Source organism: Malaclemys terrapin, chromosome 3, assembly GCF_027887155.1.
Source record: "Malaclemys terrapin pileata isolate rMalTer1 chromosome 3, rMalTer1.hap1, whole genome shotgun sequence".
In the NCBI taxonomy this organism is placed as follows: domain Eukaryota; kingdom Metazoa; phylum Chordata; order Testudines; family Emydidae; genus Malaclemys; species Malaclemys terrapin.
This window is the reverse complement of record NC_071507.1, coordinates 132,480,471-132,492,685: the sequence shown is the minus strand read 5'-3', so window position 1 is coordinate 132,492,685 and position 12,215 is coordinate 132,480,471. Positions and strand designations below refer to the sequence as shown.

Sequence of the window (12,215 nt, the reverse complement as noted above, 5' to 3'; positions counted from 1 at the left end):
ATATAAACATCTCATTCCTCAAAAAGTACTTTCTCCTTTACCAGCTCCATTCATTCATGCGGCATCATCCTGGATGAAGAGTAGCAGCAGTGGTAATATAACGTTTATTATTCAGATTATTCTATGACATTCAGCACTGGAGATTATTTAAGAAAAAAGTATTAAATAAAGTGCACTGCAATATTTCCCTCCAATTTATGCTGTATTAGTTGTTGCTAATGATTGGTTCAATGGATGGATATGTTTCACTCTATATGCATCCGAAGAAGTGGGCTGTAGTCCACGAAAGCTTATGCTCTAATAAATTTGTTAGTCTCCAAGGTGCCACAAGTACTCCTGAACTTGCTAAAGGCTTTCTGAAAATCTAAGTACACCATATCCACTGGATCCCCCTTGTCGACCCGCTCAAAGAATTCTAGTAGACTGGTGAGGCATGATTTCCCTTTACAAAAACCATGTTCACTGTTCCCCAACAAATTATGTTCATCTATGTGTCTGACAATTATGTTCTTTACTATAGTTTCAACCAGTTTGTCCGGTACTGAAGTCAGGCTTACCGGCCTGTAATTGACGGGATCGCCTCTGGAGCCCTTTTTAAAAATGGGCGTCACTTTAACTATCCTCCAGTCATTTGGTATAGAAGCAGATTTAAATGATAGGTTACAGACTACAGTTAGTAGTTCTGCAATTTCACATTTGAGTTCCTTCAGAACTCTTGGGTCAATACCATCTGGCTCTGGTGACTTATTACTGTTTAAATTTATCAATTTGTTCCAAAACCTTCTCTAATGACATCTCAATCTGGGACAGTTCCTCAGATTTGTCACTTAAGAAGAATGGCTCAGGTTTGGGAATCTCCCTCACATCCTCAACTGTGAAGACAGATGCAAAGAATTAATTTAGTTCCTCTGCAACTGGTTGTTTAGCAGACTTCCTGCTTGTGCTGTACTTAGAAAATTTTGCTATTACTTTTCGAATCTCTAGCTAGCTGTTCTTCAAATTCTTTTTTGCCCTTCCTAATTGTATTTTTACACTTCACTTGCCAGAGTTTGTGCTCCTTTCTATTTTCCTCACTAGGATTTAATTTCCACTTTTTAAATAATGCCTTTTTGCCTCTCACTGCTACTCTTACTTCGTTGTTTAGCCACAGTGGCTCTTTTTTGGTTCTCTGAGTATGTTTTTTAATTTGGGGTATACATTTCAGTTGAGCCTCTATTATGGGGTCTTTAAAAAGTTTCTATGTAGCTTGCAGGGATTTCACTTTTGGCACTGTACCTTTTAATTTCTGTTTATCTAACTTCCTCATTTTTTGTGTAGTGCCCCTTTCTGAAATTAAATGCTACAGTGTTGGGCTGCTGTGGTGTTTTCCCCACCACAGGTACGTTAAATTTAATTATATTATGGTCACTATTACCAAGCGGTCCAGCTATATTCACCTCTTGGAGTAGATCCTGCGCTCCACTTAGGGCTAAATCAAGAATTGCCTCTTCTCTTGTGGGTTCCAGGACTAGCTGCTCCAAGAGGTGACATGTACCAATCAATATGGGGATAGTTGAAATCTCCCATTATTACTAAGTTCTTTTATATTTATAGCCTCTCTAATCTCCCTGAGCATTTCACAGTCACTATCACCATCCTGGTCAGGTGGTCGGTAATATATCCCTATACCAGGAGTAGGCAACCTGCGGGACGCGAGCTGATTTTCAGTGGCACTCACACTGCCCGGGTCCTGGCCACTGGCCCAGGGGCCTCTGCATTTTAATTTAATTTTAAATGAAGCTTCTTAAACATTTTAAAAACCTTATTTACTTTGCATACAACAATAGTTTAGTTATATATTACAGACTTATAGAAACAGACCTTGTAAAAACGTTAAAATGTATTACTGGCACGCGAAAACTTACATTAGAATGAATAAATGAAGACTCGGCACACCACTGCTGAAAGGTTGCCGACCCCTGCCCTATACTATATTCTTATTACTTGAGCATGGAATTACTATCCATAGAGATTCTGTGGTACAGTTTGGTTCATTTCAGATTTTAAAATCATTTGATTTTATGCTGTCTTTCACATAATGCCACTCCCCCCACCAGCACGACCTGGTCTGTCCTTCCAATATATTTTGTACCCTGGTATTAGTGTGTCCCACTGATTATCCTCATTCCACCAACTTTCTGTGATGTCTATTATATAAATATCCTCATTTAATACGAGGCACTCTAGTTCACTCATCTTATTATTTAGACTTCTAGCATTTGTATATAAGCACTTTAAAAACCTCTCACTTTTTAGCTGTCTGCCATTACGTGATATGAACGAATGGGACTCTTTTTCATTAGACTGTTTCTCATCAGATCCCACCCATATTTTATTATCTTCCATCCTCTCCTCCTTACTAGGACATAGAGAATCTCCCTTAATAGATCCTCTCCTAAGGGATGTCTCTGTCCAAACTATGTGCTCCTCTGCACCTGTCGACTTTCCCCCAGTCCTTAGTTTAAAAACTGCTCTACGACCGTCTTAATTTTAAGTGCCAGCAATCTGGTTCCATTTTGGTTTAGGTGGAGCCCATCCTTCCTGTATAGGTTCCCCCTTTCCCACAAGTTTCCCCAGTTCCTAATAAATCTAAATCCCTCCTCTCTACACCACCGTCTCATCCACACATTGATATTCTGCAGTTCTGCCTGTCAGATCAGGGATGAGACTGTTCTACTGTGTCCCGGAAAGTCTCATCTATGTACCTCTCTGTCTCCCTTAGCAACTCTAGTCCAGCAACTCTGGTCTTCAAAGCACATACACGGTCTCTGTGGGCCAGGAGCTCCTTGCACCGAATGCACACATATGCCACCTGTCCATAGCCCCCTCTCTGTTGCTGGACTTCTGCCTGCAGCACAGTTGCCAACTTTCACGTGGTAAATAAGCACCCAGACTTTCACAATAAGCCAAAAATCAAGCTAATCACATTTCAAAACAAGGCCAAAACAAGCCAATCCCTACGAACCCAACACTCTATGTGACTAGATCCACATGGCATACAGTCTGGACTGTGGAGGGCCCCGAGTGCACCCGACTCTCCCGCTCTTGCCTCTGCTTGTCGGGAGCCGATCAAAACAAACAAACAAAAAAAGAAGCAGCAACAAGGTACAACACACAACAAGCCAAACAAGCAACAAGCCAAAAACTAGCCAACAAGCAACTCACAAGCCAATTCAGTCAAAAACAAGCCCAATTTCAGCATTTTTTTCATGGGTTTGCCATGTCTGGCCAGCAGTCTCTTATCACTCCTGCATGGAGTTTCAAAGCCCTTTTATACAGCCAACCTACCCCACAGGGGTAGCCATCGGTACAAAGCAGAAGATAGGGCCTTGCACAAACCCTCCAAGCCAAGGTAAATTCAGTCATGTATGAACATAATGGGATACGCAGGACATGCACAAGGAATCTATACTAGTCTTCCTGATCTTGCCATTAACAAAATAGCAGTTTACCTTAAGGAAACAGAATTAATAGACTCTTACAACATACACTAGAATTTAAAACAAAAAAAACTAAGAAGATAAAACTTACCATTAAGTCACCCAATTCTTCACTATAATCATCTTGTTTAGTGACATTTGAAAAAGAGCGTAAAGCTCCCGTAAGACGAGGTAAGGCCATCTGTTACTCATTCAGTGATCCATACGATGAGAAATTAAGTCACACTCCAACTTGTAGAAACCTAAAAGAGAACAAAAAGAACAAATTAAACTTTGCTGATACTTTAAAAACAAATTAATATTAGTATACCTTCATACAGGTAGAGACAGACATTCATTATTTTTGAGCACGGGTTCTCAGACTTCTTTTCATCGTGACCCCCCCCTGACAACAAAAATTACTACACGACCTCACAAGAGGGGAACGAAGCCAAAGCCCGAGCCCCGCCACTCCGGGCAGGGGTGGCCAAAGCCCAAGGGCTTCAGTCCCAGGTGGGGGGCCTGTAACCTGAGCCCTGCCCCCCAGGGCTGAAGCTCTTGGGCTTCGGCCCCAGGCAGTCAGGCTCTGACTTTGGCTTTGGCCCCAGGTCCCGGCAAGTTTAACACCAGCCCTGGCGACCCCATTAAAACAGGGTCCTGATCCACAGTTTGAGAACTGCTATTTTTGAGCATGTTTAAAGAGCCATTTAGATTTTTTTTTAAACATTATTTAGTGAGATCTAGTCTAGAAACAGAGCAGCAAAAGTGATAAAGTGAATGTGCATTATTTTTATTAGTCGTGTATTATCTTGAAAAATAAATAGTATTTTTCTTTTGGTACTGGTAGTTTTCCAAGTCTCCTTAACATTCATCAATATTTTACAGCTACATCCACATTTTTCTCACCAGTCTTACAGGTCAGTCTTAAAGTAAATCCAAGTGTAGTGTTCAAAAACTATTACATCACAGACAAACGGAGAAATGCCATCAAATTGAGTATAGGGTCTCTCGTCACGCGACCAACTAGCATTTCAAGCAACAAATAAGTTCAATGAAAAACACACTGAGGAAAGCCTTTCACTTCTCATTCAAACCCCAGACGAGGCCACCAAAAGATGTGATCTGTTAGATGGTTAGTGACTTACATAAATTAGTCATCTCAGCATAGCTCCTAGTGAAAAGGCAATCATCACTAAAACCATCATTACAAATACCATACATTTAGCTAACAACCAGTGCTTCCTGAACTTTTGGAAAAAGCTGAATGCTCACTTCAAGAAAATAAACCCATCGTACCCATCAAGGCCCTCCTCCTCTTCCTCCAACCTCACCATGTGTTGGTGTGACACTGACAGAGCAGGTGCCAACTCATGCCAAGATCCCCATATCTCCACTGAACACTGACAAATACCTAGCTGGTCAGCCAGTCTGACTCACCTGTGTGTTAGTATTAAAATAGGTATTAGAGGAATAAAAATTTGCTTAGTGTTTAGACTTTACTGAATGCTTTTAAATTAATCTCACATATAACATCTGTATCCCAGACTGTACAGTAATATTTAACCATTTGTATTGTAAGTCACCAGACAGAAGAGAATGATTAATTACTGTGAAATACTAGTCTCCAACAGAAGTTGTTACAGTCCTGTCTGACAAGGAAGGCCCATCCACACCAGATGGACTAGAGTGAAACATTAAAAGGGACAAAAGACTTTGTTGTTTACTCTCCCCACCTCCATGGAGATGACATAAGATTTACCTGTCAACTGAGTTTGCAACTTGAAGTGGAAGGAGGAAAGGAAATAAAACCCCCTAACAGGAGGAACTGGATCTTTATGCTGCATGGACTTTCTGGGACAAGGATCACTAGACATAAGCAAAAGATGTCCAGTGCTTAGCCCGGGTTAGCCCTAAAGGACACAGAGAGCTTGCTTATTATAGACTTTTTTTTAAATTTACGACTGGAACTCGTGTGTGTGTGTGTGTGTGTGTGTGTGTGTGTGTGTGTGTGTGTGTGTGTGTGTGTGTGTGTGTGTGTGTGTGAGAACTTTGTAAATAACTCATTTCCTTTTCCTATATAATCACTCTTTACATAGTTTATTAAAGGATTGGCTATAGGAGTTGGCTCTGGTGTAGATCTAAAGTGCTACTGACCTGAGGAAGTGATTGGTCCTTTGGGACTTGAAGTAACCTGAATATTACTGTGATACTTGGTATAAGGGACCACCTACCACAAACATAAGCTTACCTGGGTGGCAAGACAGATTACCCAAGGGTACTTCTTCTTTAGGCTGTTACAGTGCCGGAGGAGTTTACACTTGATAATTGGTTACTGAAATCTAAGTATAGAACTCTCAGCCAATTTGGGGTTTGTGCCATGGTTCTTGACAGTCTGCCCTTTGGGTGGTACTCCTGCTCTTAAGCCATTGCTGGACAGCTTGATAGTTGGGTGATCCCATCTTAACATTTTCACCATCCACACACACATCCCTAACTAGTCCTTCACACTACTTCTGTACTTTGGAAAACGCAGTTGTCCATCTTTGTAATATGATGCTTTCTTTCCTTTCTTATTCTTACATGCTATAATGAACAGTTAAAGATCAATATTAACAATTTTAAGTATCACAAACCTCTGCATCTGAGGCAGCACTCATTGAAATAAATGTGGCCGCTCACGCCTCAGAACTATCATTTCAGGGTCTCTGAAAACTCAGGCAAGTCCTGATGCATTGGTTACACTACCCTCACCTTTTGACAGTTTTCACAACCAAACAGCTTTCTTAAAAAAATAAATAAATAAAAGCCAAAATTCTGCAGACAACTGATAGATGTGCGTATTCTCTCCCTCCTCCCCTCCCAAGGACATTAGGAAACACTGTCTTAGATGGTCTCAGAGAGACCATAGAATTAACATATAGACTTATAAGGATAGTTCAGTTTCCCTCCTGACAGCCTCCAAAACAAGTCAAAGCTTATTGACAAGTTAGTCACTGGTCAGGTGTTGTGCAGGTATCAGTAATTCAACCTTATTCTGGAAGGCTCACTTATAAAGATGCAAGAGTAAAATTCGCATTTTTAAATGTTAAGTTCTTTGGGACAGTTACTGTCTTATTTTATGTTTGTACAGTGACAAGCACGGAGGACCCAATCCTGAATGAGGCTTCTGGGTGCTGTAACAAATAATTATAATAAGTGAAGAAACAACTGGTTTCAATTACTTTGTTTTAAAAGTCACCATTTGACGTGAAGTTGACATACATATTCTGTTAAACATTTTAAATCTTAATGTTACTAGAGGCAGCATGCTTTATGACAAGGAACTGAAACTCAAGAGATGGCCAACTCTGTACCTTGATTTTTGTTACCATGAAAAAGCCACTTACCTACTCGACACGTGAATTTCTACATCTGTAATAAAGGGATTCAGAGAGCTTTGTAAAGCTCTGTGAAATCTACAGATGAAGTCTGAGTACTTTAAATCTTATTATACTTATTTTTAAAATATATGTGATTTTACCTTTGAAAATTTTTAAGAAGGTGGGAAGCCACAAAAGACGGTTACTCACCGTTGTAACTGTTGTTCTTCGAGATGTGTTGCTCATATCCATTCCATTAGGTGTGTGCGCGCCGCGTGCACGATCGTCGGAGAATTTTCTACCCTAGCAACACCGGCGGGTCGGCTGTGGAGCCCCCTAGAGTGGCGCCTTCATGGCGCTGAATATATACCCCAGCCGACCCGGCGCCCCCTCAGTTCCTTCTTGCTGGCTACTCCGACAGTGGGGAAGGGGGGCGGGTTTGGAATGGATATGAGCAACACATCTCGAAGAACAACAGTTACAACGGTGAGTAACCGTCTTTTCTTCTTCGAGTGCTTGCTCATATCCATTCCATTAGGTGACTCCCAAGCCCAACTTAGGTGGTGGGGTCGGAGTGAGACATTGCTGTGTGCAAAACCGCTGGTCCGAAAGCAGCATCGTCCCTGGACTGCTGCACTAGCGCATAGTGAGCTGTAAATGTGTGGACTGATGACCAAACTGCCGCTCTACAAATGTCCTGGATTGGAACTTGCGCCAGGAAAGCAGTCGAAGGAAGCTTGGGCCCTTGTGGAGTGAGCGGTGAGGTGCGGTGCTGAGACACCTGCTAGGTCATAGCAAGTCCGGATGCAAGACGTAATCCAGGAGGATAAGCGTTGTGAAGAGACCGGTGAGCCTTTCATTCGGTCGGCCACTGCAACGAAGAGTTGCGTCGTCTTTCTAAAGTGCCTTGTGCGGTCAATATAGAAGGCCAGGGCCCTGCGTACGTCCAGAGAATGCAAACGTTGATCCTGGTGAGTAGCATGTGGTTTAGGATGAAAGACCGGGAGGAATATATCCTGGTTGATATGAAATGGAGAAACCACCTTAGGGAGAAAGGCAGGATGTGGACGAAGCTGCACTTTATCCTTATGGAAAACTGTATAAGGGGGCTCGGATGTAAGCGCCCTGAGTTCAGAAACGCGCCTTGCTGAGGTGATGGCTACGAGGAAGGCTGTCTTCCAGGATAGGTACAAAAGTGAACAGGTGGCCAGTGGCTCAAATGGAGGACCTGTGAGCTTGGAGAGAACCAGGTTAAGGTCCCACATCGGGACGGGCTGACGTTGTTGTGGGTCTAAGCCCTTGAGGAATCTAACGACCATCGGGTTAGAGAATACCGAGGACGCGAGTTCCCCTGGGTGAAAGGCCGATATAGCGGCCAGGTGAACTCTAATTGAAGATATCGCCAACCCTTGCTGTTTTAGGGAGAGGAGATATTCCAAAATGAGAGGAATGGGTGCCTGCAACGGGGACGTGGCTCGTTGTTCGCACCAACAGGAGAACCGCTTCCACTTGGCCAGGTACGTGGTGTGTGTTGAGGGCTTCCTACTGCTCAGCAGAATCTGTTGGACAGAGTGCGAGCATTGCTACTCTGCCTGGGTGAACCATGGAGCAGCCACGCCGTGAGGTGGAGTGATTGCAGGTCGGGGTGACGCAGCCGGCCGTGGTCCTGAGAGATGAGATCCGGACATAATGGAAGCAGGATCGGTGTCTGAACCGAGAGTTCCAACAATGTGGTGTACCAATGTTGTCTCGGCCACGCTGGAGCGACCAGAATTACCTGTGCCTGGTCTCTGCGCAATTTGAGCAGTACCTTGTGGACCAGAGGAAACAGAGGAAAGGCATAAAACAGGTGGTCTTTCCAGGGAAGGAGAAACGCATCCGAGAGGGAGCCCGGAGCTCGACCTTGCAGGGAGCAGAACACGTGGCATTTCCTGTTGTCTCGAGAAGCAAACAGGTCTATCTGGGGAAACCCCCACTTCTGGAAGACGGAATGTATGATGTCCGGACGGATAGACCACTCGTGCATCTGGAAGGACCTGCTGAGTCGGTCCGCTAAAGTGTTCTGGACTCCAGGGAGGAACGATGCCGTGAGATGGATTGAGTGGGCAATGCAGAAGTCCCACGGGCGAATGGCCTCTTGGCATAGAATTGACGAACGTGCTCCTCCTTGCTTGTTGATGTAAAACATGGCTGTGGTGTTGTCGATGAGAACTAACACACAGCGGCCACGTAGGAGATTGAGAAATGCCTGGCACGCCAGGCGCACCGCCATCAGTTCCCGAACATTGATGTGCAGGGCTAGCTGGGGTGCAGTCCACAGGCCCTGGGTATGGTGTTCGTTGAGATGGGCGCCCCAACCCAGAGATGAAGCGTCTGTGACCAGGTGCAGAGAGGGTTGTGGGGCGTGAAATGGCATCCCCTCGCAGACCACATTGTGATCTAGCCACCAGGTGAGGGAGGTCAGGACCGAGTTCGGGACCGTGACCACCATGTTCAGGCTGTCCCGATGTGGGCGGTATATTGACGACACCCAGGTCTGGAGTGGGCGAAGCCGAAGTCTGGCATGCCTGGTTACGTACGTGCAGGAAGCCATGTGACCCAGCAGGGTAAGGCACGACCTCACCGTGGTAGTTGGGAAGGCCTTGAGCCCTTGAATGAGGCTCGTGATGGTGCCAAAGCGGTTGTCTGGCAGGATGGCTTGTGCACGTCTGGAGTCTAGAACTGCGCCGATGAATTCTATTCTCTGGGTAGGTTCTAGAGTGGATTTGTCCTTGTTGAGTAGGATGCCCAACTCGTTGAATGTGTGCACTATTATGTGGACGTGAGCTCGAACTTGCTCTTTGGTGCGACCGCGTACCAGCCAGTCGTCTAGGTACGGGAACACCTGTATCCTTTGCCGACGAAGGTACGCTGCCACGACAGCCATACATTTCGTGAACACTCTTGGGGCCGAGGATAGGCCGAAGGGAAGGACTGCAAATTGGTAGTGCACCGTGCTTACCACGAATCGCAGGAAGCGTCTGTGAGGTGGGTAAATTGCGATGTGAAAGTATGCGTCTTTCATGTCGAGGGCGGCGAACCAGTCTCCAGGATCGAGGGAAGGGATAATGGCCCCCAAAGAGACCATGCGGAACTTCAACTTTACTATGAATTTGTTGAGTCCGCGCAAGTCCAAGATGGGTCGCAGACCTCCTTTGGACTTGGGAATGAGGAAGTACCAGGAATAAAATCCCCTGCCCCTTAACTCTACTGGAACCTCCTCTATGGCCCCCATAGCAAGGAGCGTAGAAACTTCCTGTATAAGAAGTTGCTCGTGAGAAGGGTCCCTGAAGAGGGACGGGGAAGAAGGGGGGGAGGAGGGGGAGATTGAAGAAAACTGGATAGCGTATCCCCTGTCCACCGTGCGAAGGACCCAACGGTCCGAAGTTAAAAGGGACCAAGCACGGTGGAAATGGGAAAGGCGATCCCGAAAGGAGGGGGCTGGATCCTGGGGGATGACTGGGGCGCCGTCCTCGACCGCACCTTCAAAAGTTCTGCCTGGGGCCTGAAGGTGGTCTAGGTGGCCCCTGGTTCTGACCGGGTTGAGGGCCGGTCCACCTTCTTCTACCACCTCGCCCTCGCCTCCGGGCCGAGTCCTGTCTCTGACGAGGCGGGGGGGGGTAGAAGCGCTGAGGCTGCGGCCTAAATGGCCTGCGCTGAGGGCCCACAACATGCATCCCCAGGGAGCGCATGATTGTTCTCGAGTCCTTGAGGCTCTGCAGACGAGAGTCCGTCTTGTCCGAGAACAATCCATGTCCCTCAAAGGGCAGATCCTGTAGGGTTTGCTGCAGCTCCGGAGGCAAACCAGAAACCTGAAGCCAGGAGATCCTCCGCATAGCGATACCCGAAGCCAGGGTCCTCGCAGCCGAGTCCGCTATGTCCAAGGAGGCCTGCAAGGAGGTCCGAGCCACCTTCTTACCCTCCTCTATCAAGGCCCCAAACTCCTCCCTGGAGTCTTGGGGAACCAATTCCTTGAACTTCCCCATAGAGTTCCAGGAATTAAAGTTATAGCGGCTCAGGAGCGCCTGCTGGTTAGCCGCTCTAAGTTGCAGCCCTCCGGCTGAATAAACTTTACGGCCAAACAAATCGAGGCGCTTAGCCTCCTTCGATTTGGGCGCTGCGGCCTGTTGACCGTGGCGCTCCCTTGCATTCACTGATGACACCACCAGTGAACACGGTTGGGGATGGGTATACAAGTACTCATAGTCCTTTGAGGGGACAAAGTACTTTCTTTCCACCCCTCTCGCTGTGGGTGGGATAGAGGCAGGAGTTTGCCATATCGTAGTGGCGTTAGCCTGGATCGTGCGGATCAGGGGTAACGCCACTCTGGATGGGGCATCCGCAGAGAGGATGTTCACAATGGGGTCCTGCACCTCCACAATCTCCTCTGCCTGAAGGTCCATATTACGTGCCACCCTACGTAATAGGTCCTGGTGTGCCCGGAGATCAATCGGGGGTGGACCCGTGCTCGTTGTGCCCGCCACTGCCTCATCTGGGGAAGATGAGGAAGATGCCTCAGGTGGCAAGGGATCCAAGGGCGGGGCCTGGTCCAATGAGCCTTGGAGCGGAGCATCACCTGCCTCTGGGTCCAGGACGTCAGGTGCGGGCACGGAGGCCTCCATGCCCCCTGGAGGAGGGCGAGAGATGGTGGACTCGGTGCACTCTGAGTGAAGGGCCCCAGAGCGAGAGGCTGATGGTGGTGGAGCCCCTTGAGCTTGGTGGTACACCCACGGGGTCCAAAACGACCAGTGTGAAGGTCCCTGAGCGGGATCCTCCGCTACCTCCTGCCAGTGGCCCATGTCCGTATCATCGGCCTGTCCCTGAGGGGGGTATGCCGATCTCGATGCCCCATCGGAGGATCGGGACACTGATCTGGATGGCCATGGCGGTGCCGACCGCGCCGAGACGAGCTCCGGATGGTACGGTGCCGCACGGTGCCGGCCCAGAGATGAACGGTCCCTGTGCGGTGCCGGCGAACGGTGCCGAGAACGGGATCGGTGCCGATGACTACGTCGGTGCCGAGAGTCAGACCTGGACCTGGAATGTGATCTTGAGTAGGCCCGGTGCCGGGAGCGGCCTCTCGACGTCGAGCGTCGATCATAGCGGTGCCGAGAACTACGTCTCGATGTCGATCGGTACCGACGATCATAGCGGTGCCGAGACGTAGAGCGGTGCCGCGACGAAGATCTTGGCCCCGAGTACGACCGGTGCCGAGGTGATATTCGGCGCCGGGACTGCGAGCGGCATGGGGACCTGCTTCGGGACCGGGACCGGTGCCGTGGTTCCAGCCCTTGCGATGGAGGGCGCATCAAGGCAGGTTTCCCTCTAGACTGGACCGGACGAGTCAACGGTGCCGTCG

At 47.4% G+C, this 12,215-nt stretch overlaps 1 protein-coding gene across 2 annotated transcripts in view; it reads right to left on the bottom strand.

Moving 5' to 3' along the window:
- ASCC3 (activating signal cointegrator 1 complex subunit 3) overlaps positions 1–12,215 on the bottom strand; it is a 508,554-nt gene that overhangs the window by 479,248 nt on the left and 17,091 nt on the right. For both annotated transcript variants that reach the window (XM_054023229.1, XM_054023231.1), the window contains exon 2: positions 3,571–3,721. In XM_054023229.1, the coding sequence (XP_053879204.1) occupies positions 3,571–3,660 (90 nt within the window). In that variant the 5' untranslated portion in view covers positions 3,661–3,721. The remainder of the gene's footprint in view (positions 1–3,570; positions 3,722–12,215) is intronic.